The following is a 26,575-nucleotide window of genomic DNA, read 5'->3' on the forward strand; positions in this document are numbered from 1 at the left end:
CTCAAGTTCAACAAGCCTCTCTAAATCTTCATTTTATCCTTAGAATAACTGTTTTGTCCTACTAAAAGATATCCAATCTGTACGTCAGGCATTTGTTAAAAAAATACATTTACTAGGTCAAAGCTAATGTTCCATTAAGTTGAAAGAGTTACTTGTAAATTTCTAGGCTTACCTGCCCAAAGCTCACAGCCATCATGGGTATGTTATAACTGCAATTATACGAAGTCATGGTGACAACATATTGGTTGGTCATATTTGGTCCACTAATTTTGGTCTGATTCACTTGAAAGTGCTTTAAAAATATTCCTTTATTTGCTAATGCTGGAAGTCTTCTCTTTGGCATTTCTAAAGAATGTAAATAAACAAAGTAGATTGGAAGTAAAATTGCATAGCTTCTGCTGCTAAAGAGAAAAGCATCAAATCATATCCATATGTCATGGAATAAGCTAAAATCAAATTTTAGAAAGAAGACCCTAAGGTAAGTAGCTTGTGAAGCTTGGTAGGTGTTCACTTCTAGAATACAATGCTTTAAAGTCTTTTGATATATGAGCCTTGCTGGATAAAACAATATACTGAGAAGCCACCAAGCCCTGGGTTCCATGCGGCCTTCTGTGGGCCAGTTAATTTTGCTCTGTTCTAGGTTCCCGAATGTGGTGCTTACTGGGATGTGTGTCCTGTGAGGACAGGACCAGGGTTGTCTGATTCTCAGTTCTTTCTTTGGTCCTGACACAGTGCCTGCCGCATGGTAGATGCTAAATGAATGTTGCTTAAGGAACTACAACCTTTATCACAGCACAAATCAGTTGTCCTATACATGTGCTCCACCAATCACAATGTAGGTCTGGTGACAGTGGAATCAAAAGGGGTGATTCTAAAGTAATGGTAACATTTAGTTTTTTTAATCAATTGTATCATGACCTTGCATGTGAAAACAGTTCCAAAGGAATGGATTCCAAAACTCCTCTGAAATATGGTTAACAGTCACTAAGATGACAGGAGTTAGGCTGATTTTTTAAAAGACTTCAATTTAAGTTTTATAATTTTATTATTACATCTCACATGTATGAGTCTATTAACATGACTAGAAAAACAATACTAAAACTATTAGAAATAAAGTTTTCATTTACAGCATTACTAATTATCACAATAAAGTCTCTGGAAAGTTTCAGCTAGACAGATGTCAATGTCAACAGTTGCCTTTCTATCTTGATAGCTAAATTCTCAAAAATTAAACAAGGCAAAATTAGAATTTTGCCACAGTTTATTTATCTTTAAACAGAATCCAGGACTATAAAGCTAATTCCTGCTATAATGACAAAGTTTACATTAAGGATGCATTTATCTTTAAAATAATCACCTAGCCCTATTCATTTAAAAACTATGATTTAAGTCATAATATTATTAAGATGAAAGAATGACTCATTAATACTTAGAGATTAACGTTTCTGAATACAGAATATAAATAATGTCCAAGGTAAGATTTTAGTATAAAATAGGTTTGGAAGGTTTAAGTTTTAATATGAAATGATACAACATACCATGCAACGTTGCAATTGTAGATGTCTGTCCAATGTATACGATGTCCACATAGAAAGACTGTGATTCTGATGCTTTCTGCAAACTAATCCTCTGAAGAGAAAAATTGGTCCCTGCATATTTGGTTTGTATGAGGTCCAGAAGGTCTATACAAGTGTAGGTCCAGCTGAAAGATGGTGGTTTAATTAGGGGTACAAATCAGTTATGAGATTTAATGTAAACAAATGCACTATAAAAGGCATTAAAATTTTCAAGAGTAAAAGGTTTTTTTTGCCCCACGGGAAGACCATAAGCATACTTTATTAGCTCAGAAAAGCAGCCACAACAAGGGACAGCAGCCAGAAACTTACATTGGCAGTGAAAGATTTAACACCGCAAACAAAGACAGACTTTCTTTTATTTGTAACATGAGCAGTAGCCATAGGAATGTAAAATAACATTCTGTAGTGACAGGTAAGTAAACTAAGGAGCATGCACCTTGGTGAAGGGCATATAAAAACAAGACACAAGAATGAAGCAAACCATTCTAGTTAAAAAAAAAATGTCAAGAATAAAACAGCAAATTCAGTCCAATACTAAGAAGCAAAATTGGAACTTGACAATGCGTCCAAAAGAGCTCAGAGGTGCTGCACAGTCCACTGTAACTAAGTGACAAAACGTGCTAAAGTTACTTATAGATACAAATGGTTGTACATTACCTTCTAAATGTATAATTTAGAGTCAGAGTTTCCATTAAATATTAACCACATTGGAATTTCATAAACTATATTAAGCAATTCAATTACAGGTGTCTGCAATACAGAGATAAATACTCCCATTCAAATAATTAAATACAGCTTAAAAATAATCTTTGTATCAGCTACCACTGTATTTATTAACTGACTAGTTTTGGGCACTTTCTATTTTTATTTTGAAATTTCATGGTTTGCAAACTCATCATGGGATCCACCTCTAGTGCATCAAAGCTTAGACTGACATCATTTTAGAAAATTATATGTCCCAAGTCCAGAACTACATTAAGTTAAAGTGCTCTTTAAATTAAAAAAAACAGGACTTTGGTCCTCTAAATAGAATCCAACTACTAATTACATGATCCTGAAGTTTTAAAAACTACTTAGAAAAAATGGTACACTGAATAGGATCCTTTATAAGAGAAATGGAGACTACGAAAGATGTTAACACTTAAGTAAACACTACACTGTGCTTTTGTGGCTAGATATTTCCACTTTCTAAAGGAAAACCAAATTTTACTTTTTGGATTTTGAAGCTTGATTTACAACTATAAACAGCACTGTTTGGGGATGGTGATAGAATAATTATTGAGGGAAAAAAAGGCACTTTTGACACTAACAATGTAATGAAAATAAACGAATCCTAACACACCTAATTGATCTAGGTGGACGGCCTAACCTACATAAAAGCAGGTCTAGAAATACCAGCTAGGAGCTGGAGAGTTTGCTTTGCCTTGATTGGCAATAGTTTTTAACCAGAGAAGCATCCTCTTCTAAAAGTCGTAATACTCTTGTTGAAAAGTCTTAGAGCGTTTAGGGTAAAGGAGGCTCATCAGTTCCATCAAAAGCAGTGCATCTTCAAAATGACTGCGCAGCAGATAAACTGCAGGCTAGAGGAAGGACCTAGTTAGTGATACGATAATGGTTTGACTAACACAGAAGATCTGGGATCTGTAAAATATTCCAAAATCCTGTTGCAGTGGAAGAGTGAAATGCACACAGGTGGTGGAGATCAAAGTTAAAACTGCAATTGCATGGTACACTTTGAGCACAGAGGGAATGTTTATAGCAAATGTTTACGTCACTTTGAGAAGGACTTCTGCTTCACAATGATCCATCATAGGATTACCCCTGATCTGAATCAAGGATTACCCCTGATCTGAATCAAACAGGGCAGGGGGCAGTGGTCTATGTTCATTCTGTGCAAAGACTTTCCAGGCTCCTTGCTCATTAAAACAGAGAGTGCTGTCTTGACCCCTAGCATTGCTTCCTCCTGTGTGACTGCCAACAGAGTGTTGCTGCCTCTTCTGAGTTAACAATTACCCTAGGGAATTTCTGAATTGTCCCCGCTCATTGCATTCATTCCAGGAGTTAACTTTGGCCCTATTTTATATATTGGGTTAAACTGTGCAATAGCCTCAAAGGTATATTTGTGCTGTGGAGGGGGAATCAACACCTTTAATACCCCTCTGTCTCCTGTCTCTATCTCTCCTTCTGCCTATGTTCCTCCTCTTCTGTGGAAAACAAAGATGGATCAAATGTATAAAACATGCCCAAAGTGCAAACACTGGAGTCACATGCTGTTTAATCAAATGCCATTGGAGGATCAAATATGAACTGTCAGGAAAAGGACATTTCTCAAGCACTAGCTCAGAAAGATGTACTTTTCTTTTGTTGGGGGAAAATCAGTTTTGATTCCTTTGTTTTAAGTTTTCATTAGAAAACAAGACCCACGAGTGTCCTGCAGCTTTCTCAGAGAGCAACTTCCTATAGTCCTGTACGATCCACATCACATACAGAGCACATGCGATCTCTGTCCTTGGATGTCCACTTCAGGTTTACCAAACTTCAGTATCTGATGAACTTTCTGTCTTTGTGTATCAAAAACGTTTCTTTTTTAACATCTATGGAAGCATGTCTAGATCTTACTCCTGGGACAAAACACAAATAATTATCTTTTAATGCTTATTCCAATGATCTAAAGACTGTTCCATGGAAAAATTTTCATGTATCCTAAAGAATTCTTTGAAAGGCTTAATGTGCTTCTTAAATATTTTCCCGTTGACAGACATCTTTTGGGTATCTACATTTTAACTAAGGCTTCCTAGATTCTGACACCTACATTTACAATTGGTTCACAGTTGCCCCCACTTTATCCACTGATCAGAAGATCTGAAGGGTGTCTGGGCCACATGCTCAGGATATGATGCCAGAGCGGTATGAATCAAATGTAGTATTTTATTTTGAAAACTGAAGATTGTAACTTCCCTTCTTTCCTTAACAAAAGGTCATTCCACTTCTGCAGGGAGAAAGCTATCAGCATGGGCAAAATATCTTTAAAAGCTTCAAGTTAAAAAGCTGGGTCGGCCCACAAGAGTGAGGGTGTATCTAAGGCTACCTGCGTCCAGGTCTCACAGTTCCGACGGGCTCTGACATACTCCCACCCAGCTGCCTGGTCCCATGGCCTGTCACGCCTTGTTTTCTCCGGACAGAAATCAGGGACTTAAGCTCCACAGGAGCACCTACAGGCCCCGACTCTGGTTGTCTCCGCCCCACCGCTCCCCAATCCATACAGGATCCATTTAAAAAGTTTTTTTTAACATTTAACAAATAGTATTCTCTATATTTCTATGAATTTTGTAGTATACATATTTCTAAAAGTATGGAATGGAAGCTGGTCCCTGCATTTTGAACATCATGTTAGGATAATCAAGGAAGCAGGAAACTTGAGACTGCCGTGCTGGGAAACAGCTTCTTTATCCAGAAACTAATTCCTTCATCAAGACCGTCCTTTTTTCCACCTTGTTGTTCTGATTTCCTTTATCACTGTATCTGTTTTTATTTCTTGTCTTTTTTGTTTTGTTTATGGTTATTACTTGGTTCTATTTCTAACTTTGGATCATTCGCTCTCCTCTTCTGTCTGAATAGTTGAGAGAAGGCACTGACTCTGCGTCACACTTGCTCCATAACACGGGAGCTCTGAGTTTCTGCTGGTCCCACTCCTACGATGAGAACAGACTAGTGCTGTCTATACAGTACAGAATGACGACAACTTAAATGATACGTATTAAAGGACAATGCAAACTGTATAGATCGATACAAGATAGAGAAGATTTTTATATAGCTATGACAGGAAAAAAACCCCACAAAAGAAACATATTAGAAATCTTTTGAAGACATGGAAATCACACTGTGGGTATTTTACGACATAAACTGTACATGAGAAAAACCTAAAATTGTGGAGAGGAGGTGTTCCATATCTTTATGGCGGTAATGATTTTATAACTGCATTCATTTGTCAAGTCACTGAACCATGCACTTAAAAAGAGTAAACTATGAAATTATGTAAATTATACTTCAATAAGCATGACTTTAAATGTATGAGGGATACTTTTTAAAACAGAAAACTTGTGTGTGTATTTGTCTTCATTGTTACTTCTATTATAATTAAAACTTTAGTATATCTTCTATATGAAAACGCAAAGTCAAGACTGACAAGTTTCAGAAGATATAATAACTAATAAAAACTAAAACAAAATTATGCAGAACTAAATTGTGCTTGAGGGTATGACAATTATGGTCATTAAACAGCTTTCTCTAGGCTCATTTAGTTTCTCCCCTTACACTTCTCTATTTGCATTTTTATGTGTCTAACTTTTGAAAAACCAAGTATTTGGTTTTCTCCCTTAATTTTGATATATTCATCAAAATGTTTTATTTTCTCCACTCATATATAGCAAGCACTTTTTTTTTTTTGCAGTGGTCCAAGTCTAATGACAATATTGTGATAAGACAGTCTCTTTCTACCTTCCTTACTAGATTTAGTAATTTAAAATTTAAATCTCAAAGTTTACCACTGTTTCGTCTTTTAAATGGTCACGGGTGATAGTGACACCAGATCAAAATTTATGTTCATAATCTATAGATTTATTTTTGGCACAACTATTTCTGTTAGGAAGCTTATGTAGAAACAGAAAAACTGCATTTAGATACATAGTGCGCAGGATTTCTCAAAAACAAACAACCAAGAAATGAGTTTATCTTCACAGTTTACATACTATAGCATAATTTAAAGTTTTCAAATTCATAATGTAACTTACTTGTTTCCATATGCAAAGTTATATGTAAATTGTGTATCCGTGCTTCTAGTAATCTTTCTTGTGTCTTGGTACTGAAATTTTAGACCAATATAATTTGCCAGGAATCCTTTGTATGCTAAACATAACTGCATAGAAAATATTTCAAAAGTCAGTAACAATATCTTACCATTGCGTTGTTTTGTAGCAATTCAAATGAATTCAATCCAGTCCAATAAACGTCTATTGAGCATTTTCCATACAAAATGTATCAGAACACAGAGGAAGGAATGATTAGTTTCAGACAATTAGGTGCAGAAAAAGTGAGGGAGATTTTATAGAAGAGGAAGTTGAGTTGATGTGACCTTACAATTAATGATGAATTATTTTATTGTTTTCTTAGATGTGATTTCCTTAGAAAATGGAAATAATCCACTCCCTCTAGTCATGGAGTTATGTAAGGATCAGGGCCAGCTCTAACTGACTCCTCAGTGAATTTGAAAGTCCATCACACAGAGAGAGAAGATAGAGATATTCAGGTAGATTAACTAGGATGTGAATGCAGCTGAGCATTTAGAGATGTCATCATACAACAGTCATTAAATACCAAATTTAATGGTCCACAACTCCCTAAGAACACCAGATACATTTAGAACTTAGAACCTTAAAACATATGTTACAATTGGAGAATTTTACAACAATAGAAAGAGTAAGTCTCTGATTGCTGACCTATCCTAAAGCTGCCATCTCCTCTGCTCGCGATTCTCCTTCACTTTCCCTGACCGGAAACCCAGGATCACTCTACGATGGCTCTCTGTTTCTGTTTCTTCTTAATTAATGAAGGAATATTGAGGAGATTATATATTTTTAATTGTTTGAGTATTTACATTAGTGAGCAAATAATTTATTTCTGAAATCAGGAGATGAAGCAGAATTCATGTGCATGGTACTATGTGTTTTTTAATTTCTTTTTCTGAGACTCGAGAAGAGGAAATCTCAAGCACCCAGAATGAACCACGGTGCCTGTCCAACGTGATGTGATTTCACATGACAAGCACTTCTCCTTGTCTTAAAATTTCCTGAAATTTTATTACCAAGGTATTTTACAAATTTAATTAGCATATCATTTTGTTGAGCTTACCTGATTATAAGGAAATAATAAAATGTCTCCATATGGTAGTCTGTTTGGTTTAACATCTGCTGAGTCAAAAAGAACAGCTGGGTTTTTCAGGGAATACCGGCCACAGTAAGCATCAGTTTCAGCTGTCTTCTGGCCTCTATTAATATGTTCCTACAGAAACAATAATATTTCAGATGAAAACATGATTTATTGCCCTGCTTTATTCCCCAACCTCTTCGCCTAAGTCATTCAAATTCCATCTCAGATCCCATTGCTTCCCAAACTACTTTACCTTGAAATGTTTTCTCTCTTCTTTGAAATTCTAAGGTTCTCATCCTACATCACTCATTTAGATCCACAGTAATATAATTCTTTGTGCCTGTATTTGACTATTCCCCAAGTCTTAACTTTCCTCTTATATTATGAACTCCTTAAGGACATTTATTCATTCTTTCCACAAATGCTTAGTGTTCACTGTATGCCAGGTTTTTTTGCTTGTTTGTTCATTTGCTTGATTTTCGCTTAATCTTCAGGGTTCAAGTAGTGAAGAATCCTATCTCTAAACACAGGAGTTGACCAGTTTGGGACAAAGGAACCAAGGATTATAAAACCAGGGCTGAAGGGAGGCACCTAACTCACATAAAAGCATCAAAAACAATGACTCAGGGGAAGTGACAAATGAGTTGTCTTTAGACAGACAGGTCAGTTTATTCTTTAGACAAGAATAAACAGGAGTTATTTAAAAGGAAGAGGGAGCCAAGGGGTATCAGAGAGAGGGTAAAATATATGCAACAAGCAGGGATGTGAGTGTTGCTGGGAAATGCAAATAGCCTAGGTAAGGTGGAGTCTTGACTTGTGCGTGTCGTTTTGATGATGGGAGATGAAGCAGGAAAGGAGTATAGTGTAAATCACTCATTCAGTTCCCTCTGCTGCAAGTACTACCTTCAGGATAGGAGATCCCAAACACACGTGCATTTATTAAATCAAGTTGAAAATGTAGCCCATTAAATGCGAAGATTTTCCCTCTTCTTCACTAGTAAATCTGTACTCATTAAGTATGACATGATACATATTCTAAGGACTCATTTATTTCTGGGGTATTGTTCAAATTGAATAACTAGCCCATATATTTCTCATTCCTATGGCACTCATTTGGAAATGGTGAATATCTGGCTTCCTCCAGTCTTCAAAATAAGGATTAGGAAGGTAAGTGTATTTTAAATTTTCTTTACTGTACATCAAAGAAAAATCTTTGTATATCACCAAGAAATAATGACTTGGCATTCTACTCACTGACCAGAGGGTGATCTCGAGAAGCCAAGGAAGCAATTATATAATGCTCTACTACAAATTGTATTCTCTGAAGCCAATGAGGAAAAAGAATATATTCTTCATCCAAGTGAAGAAAACAAACAAAAAACCTTCTAGGTCTCATATTTACCCGTCTTTTTGCCCACCTTGCCTACTTTCTATCAATGAAGAGAATTCGTGTGTGATGGAAATACTGCTTCTCAAATGAACCATTTTATAATGCTGGAAGATGCTAGAACAGACCTTACCAATAAATGTAGAACAAAATTATACTTGCAGTTTGATTTTAAATGATAAAGGAATTCATGCCAATTCAAAAAATGACAAAATTCCAAACATTTACATGAATGCTCATCTGGTCAGTTTCATAGTTCATTAAACACTCCATACCAAGTTAAAATCAGTTTCGTAATCTCTGAAGTATTTCACAAGAAATCCTTCTTCAAAATTTGCAATTTGTGGTGGACACTTGGCGCTAACCATTTCTTCCACTGCTGCCTGAAACTAAATTAACAACATGAGCTTTAGTAACTTCTTTTTCATGAAGTTAGAACATCAGTAATTTTACTACTAATTCTACTAATTAGTTTTAAAAGAACATTTTCATAAGCTAATCCCGATGTCAGCCATAGCTATGAGGTCATTTTCTAAACAATTTTAAATTAATATGTGATCATTTCAGTGCTGAATGACTTTTTCAAGAGTTTTATTTTGGAATGACAACTGTTACATCCAACTGGGTAATCTTAGCTTACTTAGTGATTACATAAGGCAGACATATTTGTTCAGCAGTCTTAAAGACAGCAATGAGGCAAACCTAAATGAATTAGTTCTTAGATTCCAAATGAATAGTTTCCCAATTAATTCAAAAGTTACTCCAAAAAACTATACACTCCATGCATTCTGCTTTTTAGAAGAAGAGATACAGATACTATAAGCCTGTATTTATGACTATTTTAAAAATAATAATTCTGGATTATATAGGAATAGGTACACATTCATGAGGTCTCCTATAATTTCCACAACTACTTCCCTGGCAAAGCACAGATACAACTGATGTTTAAAATTAAGAACCTGAAATAGTGTATGATCTTTAGTCATTAAACAAATATTAACTCAAACTCCTTGTACAGGTAGTTGTCAGAAAAGCAGTAGCTCACAGGCAAACATTCTTTATGAACAGCTGCCCCGTATGCAGATACCCTGGATCCTGTTGGCACAGGTCTAAGAACTCCCCTTCCATTCCTTCTGTCATTGTGACATTTCCTTCCTTCTCTGCTCACTATAGGTTGGCTCCAACCCACCATGCCAAGTAGGACATGTATTACTTCTCCTTAGAATGTGTTTTGATAGAACAGTGATACTTAAGTGGCTTTCTATTTAAAAAATTAACATAGAGCATACTTCAGCTTCTGATGACTGTGGGTTAAGAGGCTTAGAAGTGATCCCATCCCAGTTGAGTGTGAATGTGTCCAAACTGGGTTTTCCTTTGATTTGTTCTGTTATATCCAGTGTGACATTGTTCCTTTCAAATACTTCATAACTGAGTAGATCAAAGTCTCCTACAATGAAGTACCAAACAGAATTCAAAGAAGTAAATTAATAAAATACCAATACAACCACAACATCTAAACTCAGATTTAACAAAACTGGTTCTATTGGAGTTGCAGTATCACAAAGAAAATGATGAATGGGGAAGATGCAGATCCTTGAATCTGAGATTTAGCCATCGCAGAAATAGCAAATGAAGAGTTATACATTTAAAGTTCTTTTTCTGTGGCTTAAAAGGAAGTATCGAAAGATAAGCAGAAGATGGTACTGGGATCATGAGGAAAAAGATCAATGGGCAAAAGAATATTCCAAAAATTCTTTTAGTTTTGCTCCAGTGCCATCATCTTAGTAAAGGGCTAGGCTGGAATTGCTATTTTCTGTAGTCATGAATAGAGTACAAAAATGAATTCCAGGAAACAGCCCCATGCCTGTGAGGCTTGTTTACACACTCCCACTTTGCAAGAAATAAGGCCTTGTCCCCAGCTGTCTCTCTTCTTTGGAAGGATGCTTTACCAGTGGAATCCCATTGACTTTCTCTGTTGGGTAAAGTCCTAGAATTTGCCCAGTTATGATTTTGGTACCATATTTCTTAAGGTCTCTGGTGAAGCCTTAAAATTTCCCTCTGATCTAAAAATATGTTTCTGGAAGAACAAGGATAACCGTACCTTCACTCACATGGTATTGTCACAATCTAACCTTTGGGAAATGTTCAGAACCTCAATTCACGTTAAACAAATTCTTCACTCTCCACTCAACAATCAAATTAACAATCTCATAATGTGAGACATAAACAATGAAGTAACATTTTACTTATATGAATTGGAAAATAGTGATTGCCACAGGAATCAAATACACATATACTCAGGGACCTGTTTCATGAACTAGATACCCCAAATACCCAAACTGGTTGCTAAATTTGGCCATAAGACTTGAAAATGTAATAGGAAGTTAATAGCTATTACTTGAAAAGGGTAGAGAGGTCAAGTAATTTTGGAAAATGCTGCATTAAACACAGGTGCACTGATTTTGTTTTTTCTGTTTTTGTTTTTGTTATCATTTCTATTGTTATATTTGGTTTGTCCTTTTCTCATTACAGGACTCCTAAGGGATTTTAATATTCTAATGAGCTCTGTCAGTCTTCAAGGAGAAGCTGAGGTATGCAGTGTTTCCCACGTGGATTTGACCCCAGAATCTTTTCATCAGGCAAGATTTGGCCAGACTTACGCGTGAGAAATACTGATTTACTTAAATTTCATTCCAAAATTAATATCTTCACTAATTTGTGCTAAATATGAAGGAGGCTATTATACTGATAGCGTGTTTGTAGTACATAGTGTACATTTCTCATGCACTGGAGCTGTACACTCCATGAAGTACAACTAAAATTTAAGTCACAATAGAAAAAATTATTAACTATTTAATTTCTGTTTCCCCTAAAGCTGATCAAGGGTATGAATCCACTTCCTTTTCTCTGTCATTTTGTGGAGCTTTTACCTTTTTCAGCAGAGTTGACAGGACACAAATGTGTTTCCTAGGAAAAAACTTTACAGAATTGCAAAAATGAAACACATGCTTACCTCTAGTTGATATAAAGGTTACCATATAAACATAGCTTTGGGGGTTTTGTGTTCTTATTACTTGAACTGCATCCGGTTTTATAGACCAGAGGTCATTTAAGGCTGATTGCAGTATGAAGTCAGAAGCATCAGCAGGTAGCCAGACTTTTGGATGAATTAAAAAAAAAATTAAAATCAAATAATTAATAAAAAAAGAGGTGAAATCTCGGCACTACCACAGCCAGCACAGATGTCTTATATTTGAATTTTTTAAGCACCTACTGTCTATACCATGTAAGTTATAATTAATAAAATTATGTTCTGAAATTGATTCGAGTTCAGTAATATTGACCACTCAATTGGATTATGACCTGCTGAGGACAGGGCTCATATTTTATTGTTTTAACATGCCCATAGTAACAGCATTGTATTTGACAAGCAGCAAGCACTCATCAATATTTACTTATTGAAACAACAGAAATAGCATAAATTATTTTTTCAGGATTTATTATAAAATATAGAACTGCAATGTCTTTATTAACAGCTAAATTAGTGTCTCATAGGCTGATCACTTAACTTGAGGAACTGAAAGAAGTGTTTACCTCTCTGTAATGATGCATTTAATTCCTATTAACTTAAGCCTGTGAGTCAGATATGTAAATTCCTTATGAGTGTTTAGATATGCATGTATCACAATCCTCAGAGAAGAAAATGATAGTGTACAGCCAAAGGTTGTTTCCATTGATGTCACTTTCTATCCCAGTCTGAAGGTTTTTTTCATAATATATATTTTTTTTTTGCTTCTCTCTCTAGCATACTATTTTTTTTTCCAGGTTCATAATTTATTGTACAAATTGAGTATCACATGATGAGCTGACATTAGCTTCTTCAGGCATGGGAACTTAACAGATGAGGTACAGTTTAGAATCCATTTATGTTGCTTTCACAGCTGGAGTTTTTTTAGACCTTAACTTGAAGTCTAAGACTAACAAAGCAATGCTTCCATACGTGGCCAGAACACAATTCATTCTCCCTGTGAGAGTGTAAGAGTTGAAATATTTTTTGATGCCAGTGAAACGGAACTGGGCATCAGTTTCTGGACCTGCCATGATTTCAGTCTTCCAAAAGACACCAACTCTGCAGCCTGTGTCCTTCAGTGTACCTCTAGCATATTATTAAAATTATATTTTCCAGACAGTAAAATTTGACTACAGCAAATTTTTTTTATAATTTTGAATACACATGAAGAAGAATAAAATCTCCCTTATTATTTACAACTTACCAGTTTTTTCCATGTTATAGATTAGTCTATATTGGTAAAGTGAACATGAATTAGCTCCCACACATGGGCTGGTTACCGTGATCTTCTGCACTTCATTAGTTGCATTAGTTGTTCCCCAGTTTTCCAATGTTATAACCTATTTCCCAGTTTTAAAAAGCATATATTTACCGTATGGAAAAATGCATTTTAAAAGCATCACCTATTCAATGCCTCTATATTGCCATATTGCCCTAGAATACTTTAAAGTGTTTGTCATCAAATAATAGTCTCTTGATTTGTAATTACAGATATTCCAAGCCACAGTTTAATAATTTTCTACGACTGTTTTTCCCCAAAACAGTATCTTACCTAGTAACAGAGCTCCTGTCTTTGACCTTTTACTTTCTATAAAGTGGATCTATAATCATAGCCAACCTGTACTTCCTGGACAATTGTCGACTGGGATTTGATCACTTGTTCTTCATTTACAGCATCTTCTGTTTGTTGCTCAGTATAGACATTTCTATACTGGTACAGTCCAACGTCCACAAAAGCACTTAGTCTATACTCCTGCAGCAAGATTTCAATGTAGTATCTGGAAAATAGAGCAACTAAAGAATGTGACTTTTTTCTCCAGAGCACTTGTGATGAATTTTTCTTTCAATGAATAAAATCTCAACACTATATAAAACACCTGCCTGTTGAATGACTTCTATTGTAGTATCCCTGATTTTAACTATTAAAATATACAAAATTTCCTAGCAGTTTGCTAAAAGAAAATGAATTAAGATATCTGCATTAGAGATAGAGAGTTGTTCCCATTCGTGATGAACTCACTCAGTTCTGTCAATAAATACTGAAAAAGATACCATCCTCTATCCTTAAAGAGATTAAAACAAAATTACATGGTAGGTTATAACACAAACTCCCTGGCATAAAACACAGGAGACATGCAGAGGTTACTGATTTAGACATAAATATTTTGTATCTGAGTGGTTGTATGTGTCAGAAATGAAAGTTCCATCCTTAAATATTGTCTCCACTTGTAACTTGGGAAATAAAACATTGCTTCAGGAAACTCTTACTGATTAGACTGATGATGACAGATCTCCAACAAGCTGTATGGGATCCACAGCTTCTATTTGGAATTCTTGATTCTGAAGATTCTTGATTCTGCCCACCATCCAACTGCCTATCCAGGATAAGGTGTTCACTAACCAGCTATTACAAATGAGTGCAAAACTACTGCTTCCCTTTCTAAATCTCCATCAATGTTACCACTGCTCCCATCTTTGGAGAGGCCAGCTGGGAGTTCCTCTATATTGCCTTGCATCATTCAACAGATACTCCTGTATATGGAGAATAAGTACCCACAGTTCAGGGAAGGCTGTGAATGATGGGTATTTATTACCTCCCACCTGGCAAGGAGGATGGGGCTCTGGGTTGTTCGCCTCACATAACTGATGTTGGAGGATTACATTAGGCTTTTGGTTGCCCTAAGAACCTGTTAGCCAGCTCTGCCAAATCAAGATGGGAAATACTAATTAGGCAGAAGGACTTGAGGAAGAACCAATAAATTCTGTATTCTGACTGGCAGCTTAAAAATATTTATTAAACACTAAACTGAGCACTTTACAGGCATTACCATATTTACTCTTCACAAAATCCCATAAAATACATTTCTTATTCTCTTTAATTCATATGAATAACAGAGACTAAGAGCATTTTAAAGATTGAAAGATTATTTAAAAACTAGTAACTGAAGCAGGATTCAAAGTACAAAAGAGGGTGACCAAAGAGACATGCACTTATAGATGGGGCTGTATTATCTGAGTAGAATGAATTGGCAAAATGAGCTACCTTTGGAAAGGCCCCAGGGACCATTGTGCAATAAACCAGCTAGAGTGGCCTCAATTTTAGAGCTCACAGCCATCACTGTATGCGCCGGTGTGCAAATTCCACGCTAGTTTGCAGAAGCACAGACACCAGGCAGCTGATGTATTATGAATCACTTTCATGCAAGCTCTGTGCTCTTGCCAAGCGGGTAAACTAAACTCATTTTCCAAGGTCAAGGCAAAGTCTGAAGGTGTATTGACATTTAATAGCAGTAGGGATTAACGAGGTACCCCACTTACCCTGAACTGGCACAGTGATCTTGGCTAAAAGAGAAAATGCTCATGTATGTAAAGAAGTGATAGCAGAGGAAGGAGGAGAAAATGGAATGCTTTCCTCACACCGTTATTCCTATGGCTTCAGTGAGAACACTGTGTGATTTTTCTCAGGTACTCCTGATATGAACTCTGTCTGTCCAACTCCATCAGATCTCCAGTGTGCTGCCTATGAGCACAGTCTAATCATTATCTGAAGGGTGATGTGGTAGAATGGGAAACAAACAAACAAACAAACAAACAAGAAACTTCTCCCACCAAGAAGTGAAGTCCATTTCTTCACCTGATGAATCTAGGTTTGGCCATTTGCTTTGGCCAACGGGATATTAGCAAATGTGACACAAGTAGAGTCTTAAAAAGTACATGTGCATTATGAATTGCCTTTTTTGCCTCACGGACATTGTGACAAGCCTGGGCTAGCCTCCTTAAAGATGAGAGACCATGTGGAGTAAGACATTCCAGGTATCTAAGTTCCCACCATGCCAACTGATGAGGCTCCAGATATGTGAATGAGGCCATCCGAGACCATCAATAACCAACTAAGCTAGTCAAACTGGTTGGTATCAAAATAACTACCCAGCCAATTACAAAACTGGGTTGCTTTAGCTACTAAATTTGGGGGACTTGTTTCTTATGCAGCAAAACCTAACAGATGCAAATGGTAAATGGAAGATGGTTTCAATAAATCTTTTGAGGTTCTCCATATAACTTAGCTGTTTTGCACATATTGTGCCTTTTACTCCTCATTTTCTTAGGGTCCTGAATGGCTTTTTGAATTGGATTCAAATGGATTATTAGCCATTGAATGATACCCTCATTTTCTCCCTGGAATTAATCTTTCAGCACTAAATATACTCTGTAAGGGCAGGGAGTCTATCATAATATCCTTTGTATTAAGTTTCCAGTACCTGGCCCAGGGTCTGGAATAAATCAGTGAATATTAAATATATTAAGTGTGGCACCAATCCATGCAGTTTTGTGATTTTTCTCTAGCAACAGAGAAAAATAGGAGCAGAGAAATTATATGGCTTGATTAACTGGAAGGTCCTAGTAAGAAACTAAAGCAGGATTAAGTAAATTTCCCCAAATTCTAATTTCTATAACAAGAAAAATTTAGATTTCAAATATCTGGTTAGCTGAATGACAGTATTCTTGAAAATACAGAAATAAAACTTGACAAAATTATAGAGAATGACTAATTATAAATTAAACCAATAAACTAGTGTCACTTCTACCAACAAAACAAATAAAATATTTTTAGATACAAACTTATAGTTTTTAAATACTACACAAGAACTTAAAGAAAAGAAAAAAATCTTACTCTTTTCCTTTCTGAAGATGAATGTCATCTGATCTTTGTGTTGGACTGGAAAAATAACTGTTGGCATTGGAAGAATGATACGCAATCCTCATCTTATCCCAAAAAGACAGGGGAGGGAGGAGAGAATGTATTAATAAAACTTTTCAGTATTTATTTATCATTTATTATTTCTGACAGTCATGGAAATTTTATGAATAGAAAAATGTGAAAATACTTCAGGTTTCTAAGGTCTGTCATCCATGATGAAATGGAATTTTAAAAACTTATCAAAGCTCAGTTCATTTCTTTTGCCCTTAACTAACATCAACCCCATTGTTCCATGAATACACACAGACCATTAAAACTGCAATGGGAAACTGAAAGACCCATAATGGGAGGAAGATTGTTATTGTTAAATAAAGTATTCTTTTGCTCTACGGAGAACTTCGAGGGACTTAATCCAAGTGAGATTATTAAAGGAAGGTCTGAAAGTTGCCAAGGATCACCAAATGGGTCTGCATACTAGAAAGAGAAGACTTTGGGCTTCTCATACCATCTTTAAAGGAAACTTGCTGAAAAGTACAGTAAAATTGGAATTCATGTTTCAAAGGCAAGAATTTAAACTTGTCCATCCATTTGGGAGACAATCTTGCCATATATAGAATGAGTCATAAAATATTCTTCTTATTTGATCTATTAGTTTCACATTTGTGAGACTGTCCTAAAGAAATAACATAAAATACAGAATAATTTGATGAACACAAGTGTTCAACAGAGTATTATTTATGGTTATAAAAAATCAGAATTTAAGAACTTATCAGTATGGGGAAAGTTACCTAAGTTTAGTAAACTCATGCAATAACATACTATTCAGTCATTAAAAATGGTGATATATAAATTATTTAATAATATGTGAAAAAACTAGTATGTGACCAAAAAATGACTATAAAATTGGATATATGATCCTATTTATGTAAAAACCAAGACACAGACAGAAGGAGATAATAGACTTTAATCTCATGACCAAGTAATAATGAAACAAATCTAATAGAATAGTGAAATATTTGTGTGCTTCTCCAAATTTCCTGTGATTATAATTCTTTCACAATAAAAATAATCTTCAATTTTAAAGGAAGTGTATGTTTTTTTCTTTGCTAGAGAAAAATTAGGTATGCGGAAGCATTTTCTTTTAGGCCATGGGTTTTCTATAATGACTTTATGGTTCATATCACATGTGTTGAAATAGCCAAGAACCCATCACATAAATTCTTTGATATATCTTTGGTTTTGGAGTCGAATAAATGGGATATATATATATAAGGTCACCGTATTGTTTCTATAATATCAAGTGGTATTCTGTGACTTCCCTACCTTGTCTTCTGGAAGTCCAGTCTGGCTGAAATAAATAGCATAACGGTCATCACCTTTGATGTAGAATCTATAAACATCAGAATCCGGAGCCACCAAAAACCCACTGAAGCGTGCAACGAATGTGTCTTGTTCCGTGGGCCAAACATAGGACGCTGAATCTACCCAACTGGCACCCAGGTACCCTGGAGTCTTTTCATTGTATTCGAGTATCTCTTCAAGATGGACTGGCCGGCTGTTATTCCATACCTCAAGCTTTAGGCCTCTCCCACCTGAACATAACAAAATAAAAGAAGACTTTCATCAGAATTTTGATGCTGTACCTCGAAGTCTTCTACTTGGGTGGCAATTATGGATGTTCTACTCCTACTCACATTTTTAGAGCATGTGTGGGAACAAAACAGTTACACCCACCCCTGCGTATATCTGTACCCAGAGGATAGAGTGCTATTAAGACATATCTGTACCTCAGATTCTACATATATCAAATGAGAGCAATATTAGGATTTGCATGGCTGCTGTGGGGGTTGGATGTCATATATACGTAAAATACCTGGTACTTAGTGAGTGCTTTATGTAAGATAATAATAATATAATAATTATTACTTTTGATATGACTGCTGTTGCTTTATATAGTCAAGACTCAAAACTTTAAGATTCAAACCATTTGATTACAAAAACTTCACCTTGATCATCCTCTCTAATAAAAGTTACTCAATTAATGGCTTATAATTAATCAAAGGACAGACACTGTTGGCCTTAAGATTTCTGTCAGTATTTGTTTTTCCTTTTCTTTTTCCCAACATACTTCTGCTGTAGGATGTCACCTCCTTCTTGGAAAGGATCAGACACAGAACATCCTCATTAAAGTGAACCTACACTTGCCAGTATAATGCTTTTCCTAATCATAAGGGAGCATCTCACTTTTTAATTTTTCTTTCTTAACATAGAATCACAATCTGGATCAGGCCTTCCTCCAGCAGCCTTAAGCTTGTCAGGGGTGTTTGGACCTGGAAAATAATGGCTACTCCTCTTGCCCTAAGTTCATTTAGAGAAAAGCTTAAGTACTTCAACCTTTTACAGCAGCCGTGTTCTCTGGTATCCACAATTTTCTTTAACATTATCAGTGATAAATATTGAAATTCTCCTCCTAAACTGGTTATTTTAAAAAAAATCATTCAAAACAAGGAAATTTAGGAGGTTAATAAGCTGAATTTATTCGACTTCAAATACCAGCCAATGAGACAATTATAAGCTGATTTCACTGGGTGCACAAGATGAGATACAGAGTCCACTTGCACATGTGCACAGGAGCCCAGGGGTATAGCTGCAGATATCAAGGCTCCAGTCCACTTTCACTGGCCACAGGTGACAGAATTTTGAGTTCCACTTCCCTCCATCCCTGTTATCACTTCTAAATCATTCTAGACAAGGATTTAACCTCTGCCATTTATGTTTCAAGCAGGAAAAAAGCATTTGAGAACTCTCCATGTAGCTTGTACCAACGTTTAGTAATAATCATTTGATTTGAAATGAAGGCACCCACCTAACCTATCAACAGAAACATGCTGTTTTCACAAGGTGTCTGAGGAACTTAGGCCAGGTTTACCTCCACTGCTGCAGCCTTGAGGCAGCTTTTTCAATAGAAGTATTTCCTAGTCCAGAAAGTATAAAGAAAAAAGCTAGGAAGAAATGTAGTATGTCTCACTACAAACTCTAAAAAGTTCAAATAATATTTCTGTTACTATTGTTACCAGCTGAGTGTTCACAACCCTCAGAACTCAGATGTTGAAACCTAATGCCCAGTGTGATGGTGTTAGGAGGTGGGGCCTCTGGGAAGCATTGAGGCCATGAACAGCCCATGAACAGGATTAGTGCTTTTATGAAAGAGACCCCACAGAGCCCCCCGGCCCTGGAAAGGCCTCATCTAGAAGAAAGCAGGCCTCACGAGACACCCAGTCTGCCAGTGCCAAGGCCGTTGACTCCTGCCTTCAGAGCTGTGTGAGATCAAGGTTGCTTACAAGCTCCTCAGTCCATGGCATTCTGTCATAGGAGCCTGAACGGACTAAGACACTAAAGATACCTGTCAATAAAATTTTCCCTGTGCAAATATAGAAACGGTCCTTCTCTTACGGCAACTTACCTGGATATACAGTTCTGGGAATATCAGGCTTAGGGGGCGTTCTGCAACATATGGTATTTTCTGTGACATTCAAAATATCACAGGGTTGACCTACAGAGAAGCAAGGGCAGAACTATTACTACAGAGCTTCAGAATGCAAATCACACCAGCTTATCTGGAAGTGCTTTTTTCAACCAAAACCAAGTTGCACAAGCAAGAGGCAAAGATGGGTCTTCATTTCCTTTACATGTTCTCCATTAACGCTTATCAATTGTTGTGCTTCCACAAGGCAACATTTTCCTGGCAAAATCTCACAAGTCTGAGTTAGAATATTTCATAATCTCTGAGAAAAAAAATTAAATATTTGATGAAACGATGTTATCGTAAAAAGATTTTACTTCTGGGTCCAAAGTGAAGCCTTGTATTTTGTTCCTAAGAGTAAAGTTTCTGAATAGATTCACGATGTTCAGAATTTACAAAGGTAGATGATCCCAGTCCTCTTAGGTGGTTTTGTCCAAGTTTTTCAGATGAAAGCAAAAGGGATAATAAACGGTAAATGGTATTTTCACAGGCAGATTGAAACCAAAACAAACAAGGGGCTAAATGAGAGTGACAGTACTTATACACAAGCACAATTAGACTTGAGGAAGAGTCTACATTTTAGACCCCTGTGTGCCCCTCATGGTACCTCATGTAAGGTCAGCTCTCCTTCACTATTTACTGAAATGGAAATAACCCATGAATAATGAGGCAAGGGAGATGGAGGAAAGTGTATTTGCCAAGTTTTGTTTGGTGGTCTGGAAAATTTATACTTCAACACAACCTTTTACTACTTTGAATGCTTTGGGGATGCAAGATAATTGAACTGGAAAAAAGTACATTTGAACAGTATAATAAACCACTCAAACATATTTTGTTTGGAGTAAAGGGAAGATACCAAAAAATAATTATTTTCAAGAAATTATTGAAGATTCAAAAATCTCAAATCTGGCTGTCACATTAATGGCAATGAAATACAATAAAAATTAACATGTTATCTCTGTGTATCAGCTGTATCCTAATGCCAGATCATAAAACACATTCTATAAATTAAAAAAATTTCATGTCCATGCTTTCAATATTTAAAACAAAATATCTGATCAGGATAACATATTATATGAAATTTTAAAGACTTTTGGCCTAGATTTTAATATTTATGCAGGTGGCCAGCAAGGATTCATGGAGATAGAAGACACTGTACAAATGTTACACAAGGTTGCTTTCTATGAACTTCTTTTCTCAAAATCACATTTTGGCTGAATCATAGGCAGATTCCTTAAAAGCAGAAAGCACCTGAGAATAGGGCTGTATCGGAAAAATTACATGCCAGGTGCAAGGGAAGGCATCCTGTCCATCAAGGTAGGTAAGGTCATAAGTAGGAAGATCTCCACTATGACGTTCATCCCCAGCCTCCCATTTGAGCTGCCCAGCTCCCTACCTCTGGTCAGATCTGCACCAGACATATGAAAATGGTGCATAACCAGAGAGTCAAGCCTTCTGTGCATTTGTGAACATATAACACATTAATTAATGCTCTTTCCAAGGCCAATATCATCAGTAATTACTGATGTCCAGACAAGGCACAGTATATGACAAGAGAATGAAGAGAGTATCCCCAAACACCACTTTAAATTTCCCCAAAATCAGCCAACCCACTGGGAAATAACAATAGTTCAAAAAGGACATTTAAGAGTCTATTAAACAGAGGGGGCATGCATCTCTGAGTGTGGCAAGGAATTTGTTGACGGCAGCCACGATGCTGCTATGCAGTGCCCTCTGTGATGACCTCAGAGCCCAAATCCTGGTCACGTAAGGCTGAAAGGATTGGTCCTCACTGGAAGATTGCAGTGGGAAAAGCATCAAGTCCCAGAACCAAATGCCCATCTGCAAATACCCAGCTACTTTAAAATTAAGACATTAATTGAGAAAAGGCTGTTACTCTTCTTACACATTATTAAAGAAAAGGCAGGACTTGTTCTTATAAAGTAATATATTAAAAGTCATGAAAAATACCTCCAACTAGAACTCTGACTGGGAAATCTGTCTGATCAAAGAACCGTCCACTTATTGTTAGCCTGGTGCCACCTTGAATGCTTCCTTGTGAAGGTGAAATCGTAGTGACCTCTGGGAGCGGTGAGGGGAAGCACATGAAAGAAAACACCATGAATAGTGCACATAAACCTAAATGTCTGACTTTTTACAGATTTTCCAAATTACCTAGCCACAGCACATAGCACAGCACAGGTACTGAATGGTACTGAATGACCAAATGAATGATTCAGGGGTTTCATTATTTTGTCTCTGATACAGTGCTGCAAAGAGGACGATAAACATGGCTTTCACAGACACCTACATCCCCTGGGGACCAGGCGTTAGTGGTAACTGGTACTAAAGAGACTCTGGTAATGGAAGGATCCAGAGAGTAAGGAAAATCTGGGCTGGGCACAGATGTTTGAGTCCAGAAGAGAGCAGGAAGGCGGGAGAACAGCCTCTTCTCCCCTATGCTCTTGAAGAATGAATCTTTCTTATATTTATGGGCCAACACCTTATATCTATATTTTTCTCACCTACCAATACATTAAGTATGATGAGAATTCTTGTGGCTTTATATATAAAAGTCTTAGGTACACTGGCAAAATAGCCAAGTGCATGATATACAGTAGACTTTTATTAAAATTTATTCTTATTCGTTCAACCTATCAAAGTTCTATGTATTTTTATATATGAATTTCACATTAAATAAGTTCCTAGAAAAAGCCAAGGCAGATCATATTTGATTCATTCCCAGACACAATTTTTTTCCCCACATTTGGACATCTTTGAAATCTGAATCACCACAGACATGAAACGAAGTACAATTATTCTAGGAGAATTTGAGTTTGCTTCAGACACTCTACCAGGGGCGCTACCAACCTGAGACCTCTTTAAAATTCTCTTTAAATTAGAATGAATTATGATCTGCTTGAGGATCATTTTGGGGCCACACTGAGAGCATAAATCTCAGAGAGTGCTGGCTTGTGGTTTAATCTGACAGCAAAGATCTTTTTTTTCCTCCTTTGACCAATAGCCCAAGTTGAGTTGCACAAGTTTCCCTGCTGTCTCTTCTAATGTGATACGTTTATTTCTCAATCAATCTTACACCAGAAATGTAGTTTTGGGGATTCTAGCTTAATGTCAGGGCTTCCTGTTAAACTCCCCATCTTAGGTGTTTTTCCTTTCTTAGAATTACACAAAATAATATAGTATACTTTACAATCATTGCTGTATTTGACTTGATGAAATGAAGTATACACATCTCTCTCACTTCCTGTTTCACAAAACACACATACACAGAAAGGTTACATACCTGCATATGTTTGAAACATTGAAATTTTATTGAGAGAAGAAACAAAATATGCCATTTTTTGTGGGAAACTCCTGTTTAAAAAAAAAAGTAAAAATTCCTGCTTTAAAAATGACCTTTATTTTAGGAAATACTTTTTTTTACTTTAGTGACAGAAATCATTTAATTTACAAAGGAGCAGGAAAGAATTTTGAGGAAGATGAAAATGTTCAGTATTCTGATGTACTTACTGATTACACAAATATACATATACACAAATGTATATTTGTCAGAACCCACTGAACTGCACACTTAAAATACGTTCACTTTATTATGTATAAATTATAGTTGATAAAGTAAGAATTTATATTAACATAAAACAATAAAGAGACAGGAGGATTACCCTTCATAAAAGCTGGGCTCTTCTGCTGACCACCCTGGGGCTTTCCATACTATTATAACCCATTCAGTGTCAGAAAAGCTGGCACTGTTGAACACTTATCAGGTATGCTAAGTTTTTTTTAAAGCTTTTAATTTATTATGTTATTTAATTTTTACACCAACCCTGTGAGGTAGGTAAAACTGAGAATTTTTATCTTACTCAAGATCACAAAGACAGTAAAGCAGCAGAAACAGAATTTGAACCCTGGCAGTTTGAGTCCAGAGCCCTGGCTCCTAACCTGTGTACTACACCTTTCTCCTCTCCTGACCCTAATTTGCATGAGAATGCAAACGGATGAAAGCAAGTTAACAACAATCCACCAGACTTAAGTCACCCTTAATAAACACAGAGTCTATTCACAATTTTGACAGCTATACACTTGTACTTCCATAGCCAAGAGGGTTAGGAAGGGAAGAAATTGATCCTAGAAATTAAACACTGCTCTTTTTATCACCTCAATGAAATTCATAATTAAAAAAGTTTAAAAACTCAAATGTTAAGATCTAAAACCCATTCATCACAATTATAACACACTGAATTGGAATCTAAAAGGAAAATGCAAACCTTGTGGTAGAGACCAATAGTTAATTCCCTGTAAATCTAACGCAGGCATTATAATGCACATTTGCAAAGCTAAAGAGTCCCTGAAAATATTTTATGCTAAATTAGCTATTTAAGAAGTGCATATTGGATTTCACATTTTTATGTTATTGGCCTTTCAACTGATTTCTCAAAGATCTGAAATGATGCCAGTTCCAACAATATTGTCTGTGGTCAGATCCCGCATCTGAAAAATTAACTTTGTTTCTGAAGTTGGTGGGGAAATTGCCTTCTAAAATAAAATTAGGATGTAATTTATTTGGTATGACATTGAGGTGATTTTCACTAATTCATTGATAATGGCTAGACATTTCTCAATTAAGGCAGCCTCATCTGAACCTTATCAGTTTGGAACAGCTGTTGTTTGAACTTGGAGTAATAGAAGAGAGAAGGTTGGCTATAAAAATAAATACAAAATGGGTACCACAGTGGTCCTTAATCGGTTCATCTGATATTTAGGAATGCTCTTGAAATTTGTAAAATATGGATTTTATAACTTATAAAGTGACTTAACATTTCAAAACTAGGCTTTTAAATAGTAAATGTCATATTTTTAACAGTTATATTAAATTCATAGGATTGTTTTATACAGAAACACAATTCCTTTAATTCTGAGACATTAATACAAAAGGAATGCTATTGTCTTAACAACAAAAGAATTATAAGTCAAGATCACAGAATTAACAATCTTATGCAATATTTTCGCCAATATAAGTACAAATTTGCTGGCTCTTTAAAATTAAAAATTTAAGGGCATGTTATTGCTGCATATTGATTTATGTACACTTATCAATCACATTCAAGCTTGATCACTCAAACCTTCTATTTTTGGATAATTATTTCTCTGAGAGACATATGATGGATTTGGCAATTAGTACCTTTCATACAGACTCAGAACTAAGAATTCATTTTTCTCACCTTAGGAAGAATGACATTGAGAGCATAAAAGAACCATATTCAGGAAATCATTTAAAACTCCATAATTGTTGCTTCTAACATGTTTTCCTAATATTTTTCAATAAAATCCGATTGTCCTATCTTACCAAGTTATATGTAAGTAGGCCATGCTATGTCCATGCAGAAAACTACAGTTAAGTCTCGGGACTGTGAGTCATAAAGGTAAATCTTAGCCCTGTTTACATTTCATCCACTCCGGCTTGTTTTGAAGTATCATATTCTTCATGGTTTTGCTGTAGTCTATATAGTTTTATAATTAAGTGTCCAGCCCAGGTTTATAACATGGTTATAAACCTATCACCTTTGGATGTCTAGAACTAGTTCTTCTCTAAATACAATGATAATGGATTTGGTCTCACCAGGTCAACTCCATTTCCATACATGCAGGGACCAAATCTCATCCTTCTCTTGCAATCTGTAAACACTGGATGGGAATAACATCTACTTTGATTATAATACTGCCATTATTTCCAAACTTGTTAATCACTGAGTCTCTCTTCAGAGACAAAAATAAATCAATAGACCTATCTTATCATTGATTTATTACAGATATATTAGTATTGGATGGCTAGCTAATGTGACATACTTGGATCTCTATCAACTGGCTCATTTTCCTAATGGGAGATGACATGACATTTTGGGAAGAACAATTCATTTAGGCTTGGCACGTCATGGTCCTGCCCATAAAAGGCCATTAACATGCTCCAGTTACTGGGCCAGCCAACAAATGCCCCCACACATTTGCTCTCAGGAATGCGGTGATCCTACCACGGTAGAGAATCCTGGGTCAGGATGATGATGGGACGTGGTTCTGTGACTGAAACCCTCCATCAGTCCTGGCAGAGCACTGGAATAAAAGGCTTAGGCCCTGGAGTTGGACTGCGTGGGTTCACACACTAACTCTGCTTCCTGCCAGCTGAATACCCTGGAGCAAATCATTTAATGTTCCTGAGTCTCATTTTCCCAGTGTGCAATATGGGGTGGATGATAACATTCAATTTATAGGTCCTTTGGGAGTATTAAACTCGATAATATATGTAAAGTGCTTCATATCATGCCTGCCACTAAATGCTCATTATTATTATCAATAAGATTTGCAACATGTGTTGAGATTT

General features: G+C 36.1%; 2 protein-coding genes across 8 annotated transcripts in view; both read right to left on the reverse strand.

The window, feature by feature from the left end:
* The window catches only part of PKHD1L1 (PKHD1 like 1), a 133,712-nt gene that overhangs the window by 86,693 nt on the left and 20,444 nt on the right, over nucleotides 1–26,575 (reverse strand). For 4 of the 7 annotated variants that reach the window (XR_004315082.1, XM_032467655.1, XM_032467652.1 and 1 more), the window contains 14 exons: nucleotides 23,486–23,556; nucleotides 22,153–22,263; nucleotides 20,122–20,211; nucleotides 17,982–18,250; nucleotides 16,632–16,723; nucleotides 13,578–13,737; nucleotides 13,164–13,299; nucleotides 11,903–12,046; nucleotides 10,179–10,336; nucleotides 9,165–9,278; nucleotides 7,485–7,634; nucleotides 6,368–6,492; nucleotides 1,539–1,702; nucleotides 173–345 (listed from right to left, as the gene is read on the reverse strand). Coding sequence is in view for 6 of the 7 variants with exons in the window: in XM_032467655.1 (XP_032323546.1) it covers nucleotides 173–345; nucleotides 1,539–1,702; nucleotides 6,368–6,492; nucleotides 7,485–7,634; nucleotides 9,165–9,278; nucleotides 10,179–10,336; nucleotides 11,903–12,046; nucleotides 13,164–13,299; nucleotides 13,578–13,737; nucleotides 16,632–16,723; nucleotides 17,982–18,250; nucleotides 20,122–20,211; nucleotides 22,153–22,263; nucleotides 23,486–23,556 (1,957 nt within the window). In the remaining variant the exon portion in view is untranslated. Of the gene's footprint in view, nucleotides 1–172; nucleotides 346–1,538; nucleotides 1,703–2,234; nucleotides 4,187–6,367; nucleotides 6,493–7,484; nucleotides 7,635–9,164; nucleotides 9,279–10,178; nucleotides 10,337–11,902; nucleotides 12,047–13,163; nucleotides 13,300–13,577; nucleotides 13,738–16,631; nucleotides 16,724–17,981; nucleotides 18,251–20,121; nucleotides 20,212–22,152; nucleotides 22,264–23,485; nucleotides 23,557–26,575 lie in introns of those variants that run through there. The other 3 variants (XM_032467653.1, XM_032467657.1, XM_032467658.1) reach the window with 3 other exon arrangements.
* LOC102506660 (ATP synthase membrane subunit DAPIT) lies at nucleotides 12,702–13,045 on the reverse strand. The gene has a single exon (XM_006187577.3). It carries the CDS (start codon nucleotides 12,988–12,990, stop codon nucleotides 12,814–12,816), a length of 177 nt encoding a protein of 58 aa, XP_006187639.1. The 5' UTR covers nucleotides 12,991–13,045; the 3' UTR covers nucleotides 12,702–12,813.

The sequence above is a fragment of the Camelus ferus genome, chromosome 25 (genome assembly GCF_009834535.1).
Source record: "Camelus ferus isolate YT-003-E chromosome 25, BCGSAC_Cfer_1.0, whole genome shotgun sequence".
Classification (NCBI taxonomy): Eukaryota; Metazoa; Chordata; class Mammalia; order Artiodactyla; family Camelidae; genus Camelus; species Camelus ferus.